The 6,179-nt window shown below is 40.4% G+C and overlaps 1 protein-coding gene across 1 annotated transcript; it reads right to left on the bottom strand.

The window, feature by feature from the left end:
* Window positions 1-832: 832 nt before the first annotated feature.
* Window positions 833-4,361, bottom strand: LOC307016535 (uncharacterized protein). Its single transcript, XM_079645663.1, has 3 exons — window positions 3,271-4,361; window positions 2,222-2,874; window positions 833-2,135 (listed from the first exon to the last, which is right to left on the bottom strand). Exons 1-3 carry the CDS (start codon window positions 3,791-3,793, stop codon window positions 1,368-1,370), a joined length of 1,944 nt encoding a protein of 647 aa, XP_079501789.1. The 5' UTR covers window positions 3,794-4,361; the 3' UTR covers window positions 833-1,367.
* Window positions 4,362-6,179: the final 1,818 nt, after the last annotated feature.

Here is a 6,179-nt window from a genome sequence, read left to right as displayed (position 1 = left end):
GTTTTATTCCTTATATGCAGCAAATCATACATTAACAAAAAAGTGCATATTTTGTACTGCACATCCCATCATGCCGTTTATTTTTTTATCTTTAAAAGCTCTCCAGAGTACAGTACAATTGTATAACACCACACAGTTAAACAATGTAAGGATGCATTGCTCATGATTAACAATGTGCAAATAACAGCTACCATAGTGCAATGCCCATACAGCTGCCAGCTTGATGTGCTTAACACTCATTCATTGGCTAACTCACCAGTGAGCAGAAAGCAGTGGGTTCTATATGAACAATAAAGAATACAAATAACCTTTCACAAACAGGTATTTCATAACTGCTTACAGTAAGGAAGACATTTAAATTATTATTGGCCGTCACAGGCTGCTGTAAACTAAACACCACTCTCTCTGACAGAACACCTCACTGAGTGATTTAACTCATATGTCTAACTTTCAGGTTTCTCTTTTCAGCCGCAGACCCCATGTCGCCTCTTTATCTGCGTCGCTAAGTTCCTCGAACTACTTGTGTACTTCAAAGCGGTTCGGCATCGTTAACAATTTGCGAGCGATTTTTCAAGTTGACCGTCTGTAGTATATAGTGCCGCTCACATATACCATCAGGACGTTACTGAAGGGGTGAGGCTGCGGAGTGATACTGTGTGTATGCAAGTCCGCATCTAGGACGGATCTATGTATCATGGCTGTAGACCTGTTAAGTAATAAAGATACCTCATACAAAGGTCTACGGATACCTTATTACTCTCCATGGCCTGCGGTCAACTATATAGCATAAAGGACTATTACACCGTCTTTGTTGAACAATCCGAAGTGTTGCCAAACGTTTGATTTGTAGGTAGGGTGACCACCTGCTAAGAAGCCCAAGGGGGGACAAGGGGTATGTTTCTGAGGGACAATGTGGGACACTGCCCGGCGCGGAAGTGGTTTACCTATTTCTAGCACATACCATCTTACATAGTACATTAATAGTGCCCTATTCCACTAGACATGTGTAATATCTGATGTATGTCCATCAATAGGCCACCAATGTGTATTTCTTTCTAAATAAAGATTCATAACATTTTGAACAATGAATTGGCAAATGCTATTTAACTTAAGCAATTTATTCACTTCAAGCAACATTCATGAGAAGGTTCCAAATGTTTTTTCAGTATAGACACAGGAGTGCGAACCCATCAACATCACAAGGTGACAACAATGCAAAAAGTTGCCAACATAAAATCCTATGCAGAACAATGACATTTTCACCTAAAAGGCAACTGTAACCTAAAAATGGTAAATTTGCAACCCTGTAAACAGTCCACCAATGTTCAAAATCAATCAAACTACATCTTAGAGAAATGGGATATTAACTAGTTTTCTTCAGGTTTCTTCTTGAACTTGTATTTCTTGTTGGAGCGTACAGCATTGAGGAGAGCCTTCTCTTTCACTACATAAGAGTAGAAGTCCTTGCAACTGAATGTGAAGTTGCTCTTCACCTGGATTTCTGACTTGATGAGGTTTACCGAACATCTGTTCCTTGTGTCTGTCCAGCATCCTGTCATCAGTGAAAAGACCCTCTCCACTGAAGCATTGGTGATTGGTACACTCAAGAGGAAAGAAGCTAATGCTGTCATGTTTGGTGTGTGTGTGTGCTTGAGTAAGGTGGCCCACTTCTCAACGACTGAAGCTTCTGACTGCACAATGGCCTGTTGGTGTGGCAGAACAACACAATACTCATCATATAGTGCATCCATGTCCAATTGCTTGCTTAGCTGCAGGACTTCTACAGCTTCACAGAGATGGGTGAAGTTGAATGGGCTCTTCTGTAGTGCCAGGCTAGCCACTTTCTTCTGGTAGTTGGAGTCTGAGAAGTCATAGCGCTGCTCCAGGTAAGTGAGAGAGGACTGGTAGAAGTTGCACATATCCTCTCTGAGCACAGCTGCCTGCCTGTCTGGAAACTCCTGGAAGAGTACACCCGTCTGGGCCCCAAAGAAACCATCACTCTGTCGTTGCTGTAGCTTGGTTTTTAGGGTGAACATCATATCGTAGAGCTCACAGACAGTCCCATCTTCTCGCTCCAGCACCAGCACAGTGTCGTGGAAAATCTTCAGCGCATTGCTGAGGAAGGACAGGTAAACCTAAAAGAAGTAAGATGAGTCAATGATCACTCTTTGCATTATCATAATTTCTCTTATCCCTGTTGAATGCAATTCAAAATAATTACCTGTAATTCAAGGGGGTTGCCCTCACCATCCTGGTCATCCCTGAACAGCCGCCATAGTGACTTTGGGCACTGTTCCTCTCCCAATGAGAGAAAATAGGCCTTGATAGGAGCCCAGCAGTCATGAAGCCTCTTCACTGCAGGCCACAGGCTCAGCCATCTTGTGGGCACATGTCTAAGCAGGGACTGGTACTCTATCTCCACAAAGGTGTGAACTGACTTAAGTTCCTCAACGCGTTTGGCAGATGAGGAGAAGTGGCTAAAGGTCTTGTTGACAACATTTTCTATGTCGATATTTAGCCGATCTCCTGCGTGTTTTGCACTGTTGTGAACGATGTGGGCCACACAGTTTGCCTTCAAAATAGAACTGTTGTTCTCTTTCAGTTTCTGGAAGACAGAGTTGTATCTCCCATAATTCACACTAGCATTGTCAGCACTATACGCAGATATCATGTCTAGTCCCAGTCCGTTTTCCTCCAGCTTGGTGACTATCTGGTTGTGGATAGCGTAAGATGTTTCATCACTGTCATCATAGAAATCAATGACCTTCGTCTGTACTCCCAAGTCTGGCGTCCAGTAACGCACTGACAGTGGGAAGAGCTTGGTGGTCCCATGATTGGAGGCATCTGAAGCCACTGAGAAGAATGGCGTGTGGGCTGTGGAGACACACACAGATGGGGTGAACTTGAGAGAGATTCTCTAAAAACAGATTATTACAAAAATACAAGACACTACTTTACTGTTTTGATCATTATTGATTTTATATAAATATAATCTATACAATTATTTAGGCCTACATCTTTTCAAAAATCATAGTTGCTTTTTTTTGTGAAATCATATAAGGTACACAGAGCCTGGTTTCACAAAGGCACGGAAGAGCCTTTAGCCTTTATGTTTGCGTTGGCTACTGATGCTATTTAATTTCATTGAAGTGAAGGAAACGTTGACTTTTAACATAGTAGAAGAATATCAATATGATTAGACATCAGTTAGCTAACGTCAGATAAATAGCTAACACAATATTACATCCATGAACATAACTTTAAATGTACCTTTAGTTGTTGCCTCTCGTTGCTCATGTAGTGGTCTTTTGAGGACTTTGAAACAATCTTCGACAGAGGCAGGGGCAAGCACATCAGGGACAATAGCTTCTGCCTTCGTCCGACCACAGGCCATCCTCTTGGCAATGTCCGAGTCCGGATAAATCGTTGGGGCTAGCTTTATGCCACAATCTCCTGCTCGATATGATGTAGCGTGTTGGACAGTGTGATACACACTCGTCACCTCTGCAGCAGTGACTTTGTCAGCTAGACAGTCGTTTTTGGGTCGGAGGAAAGCATCCATAGATTTCGATGTCTCTTTTTGTTGGACATTTTTCTTGTGTGTGTCAGTCAGTCTGTGTCGTTTGACATCGTATTCGCCTCCATGTCCGATTGAGAAGGACGTTTTGCAAATGTCACAGAAAACCCTCTCACTATCCCCCTCAACAGCCTTCAGCCACACATATTCCCTCTCCCACTCTTTCCTGTACCCACCACACCTTCTCTTTTTACTTACTGGTGCTTCAGACGCCATTTTCTATAGACAAGTTCACGCGACAAAACCACGGGTAGCGCGGCATAACCCTACACAAATGCACTTCATTTCCGCCGGAAGTCTTTTGCACAGCGTCTGTCGCCGCGCGTGCGGCCGTTTGCTGTCATGACGACGACGCAAAATTTGACAACCTAGTCAGCAGTTATACTGGGGGGTGGGTGTGGCAACTGTAGCGTGCTGAACTAGTCTCAAGTAATGCTAGTTTGGCTGCCAAGAGCTCAAGAAGCTAGAGCGAGCAATTCTTTTTTGAGCAAGCATTGATTATGCGTGACATGGTCTCAATTTGCGGGACGCATGAATTGGGGTTCAAACGCTGTGCGTGCACGCGCTACGCGGGACGGGTGGTCACCCTATTTGTAGGTATTTTTCGGTGCGCTGTGTTTCTCTTTCTCCTCAACTTCCGTGTGTGTTGATAACTGAGACTCTCGGCCTCCGTAGTGGCGAAGCAAATATCAAAGATCGTCTCTGCTGAGCGTTGACAAGATGAGGGGATTTTATATGAATGAATCGTTTTTTTACCGATGCAAAGACGCTACGCAATCGATGCATCGAGAGTTCAACCCGGTTCAGCCCAAACTGTAGCCGATGCGCACTCTTTCAACCGGTGCACTCGCTTCTTGAACGTTTATGCCGGTGCACCGATGCGAATCGGTGAATCTTAACATCTCTAATACCCACATGACAGCTCATTGTTACTTTGTAATTCTACTCCACTACAATTCAGAGGTTAACCTGGTATTTTTACTCCACTACATTTATTTTAGTTAATTTGCAGATTCTGATTAATGATGTGAAATATAAACAACCCTTAAATCCGACTTTAGTTACACCTGAGTTTAATTCAGGGAAGGTGATTGTCAAGTGCCAACAATCAGGCGAGATATTTGATAGTTGGTGCTTGAGAAGACTAAACATTTATCTGCAGATCCCTATAAAGTATATTAATTACTCGTTATTCTCTACAAATAGTTAATGAAAGACTGTATATAATGGCTATTTTGCACATCCCTTTCAAGATTTCAAGATTTTCAAAGATTTATTGACATATCATATACACAACTACGTTGAAGTTATGCAATGAATGAAAAACTTGGGTTGCAGGTTCCTCAACAGTGCATTCCAAGACATCTATCAATATGTGTGTATACCTCCACCCTTAAACTGTCATATTCTGCATATGTATTATACTATCTACATACATAAGAGTATAATTCATATGTATAATATCAGTTAAAATAAGTGCTACAACATAGTTAACATTACAGGAAAGCAATATATTAGATGTTAAGTACTTTGTCAAGCTTAATATTTATCTGTAGATACCCCCAAAGCTTTTTTCTTATTTAAAAGAAGACCTTAATCTAAAGTATTCTTTGATTTTTAAATAAAGGTTAATTAGTTTTTCTTTTTTGCACATCCTCATATTAATATCTTTGTACATCCAGCACTAAACTGTTTTATTGTAGAGATCACTTACAGTATCTTCTTGATTTTTTATATTCTATATTTATATCATTGACCTTCTACTTTCCCCCTATTTTTTATGCACTCTTTATCTTTTTTTCATCAAATATAACATATTAAAAGAATAATTCAATAACGTGCTTTAAACAATAGGCGGTGCACACAAGGTACATACAGCATACAAAGCCATAATAACTTTGTATTATTAGTGTAGGACACTTATGTATGTATAACATCTGAAGATGTGTAGTTTTATTCATGTTTTCACCTAATTTTACAGGATATTGCTCTATTGTTTCACATGTTTAACTTCTCCACATTAATATCTGATTTGTAAAACATCACAGACAGAAAGGTATATCCGTCATTTAATGGTAAGCTATTGAAATTCTGAATCCATAGATGTGTCTCCCATCACCCAAAACCCCTGACTATTCTCTAAACTCAGTATTTACATTCTTATATTCAAAGAAAATCAGTAATATCTTTAAAAACTACAAGCCCTTTTATATCAGCTGTGCACCGTTATGGTGTAAATATAACCTATCTACGAATTGGATCAAATATAAAAGTCAGCCGAATTAGTGTTGATACTGCAAGGAGACGTATTGTGTGAAGAAAAATTGAAGATGTTGTTTAAATGCTGATGTATTTATGACCCACGTCACGTAATCAGTTTCGGTGGCTGTTCTTCCAGTTTGTCCAGAAGTCTTCTCATCAGGGCTCTATAAATAAAGAACTACGGCAGATGTGTAATATTAAATGCAGCCGAAACGTGTATTACAATGCCGTTATGTGATGACTTCCAAAGAGAAAAGCAAGTACACTCGGAATAAAGTATTATTATTTTTTCTTTTTAAATGTTTTTCGGATTTCATATTGCATAAACATCATGTCCCAA

Source organism: Notothenia rossii (assembly GCF_949606895.1).
Source record: "Notothenia rossii genome assembly, chromosome: 8".
NCBI lineage: Eukaryota > Metazoa > Chordata > Actinopteri > Perciformes > Nototheniidae > Notothenia > Notothenia rossii.
Note: the sequence above shows the minus strand (reverse complement) of the source record. Positions and strands in the feature narration are given on the sequence as shown.

Coding starts and splice junctions, on each gene's coding strand:
- LOC307016535 (XM_079645663.1), bottom strand. CDS start 3,793: ATGGCGTCTGAAGCACCAGTAAGTAAAAAGAGAAGGTGTGGTGGGTAC. Junction 2,875..3,270: donor ACGAGAGGCAACAACTAAAG/GTACATTTAAAG, acceptor GTGTCTCCACAG/CCCACACGCCATTCTTCTCA. Junction 2,136..2,221: donor GCAACCCCCTTGAATTACAG/GTAATTATTTTG, acceptor TACTTCTTTTAG/GTTTACCTGTCCTTCCTCAG.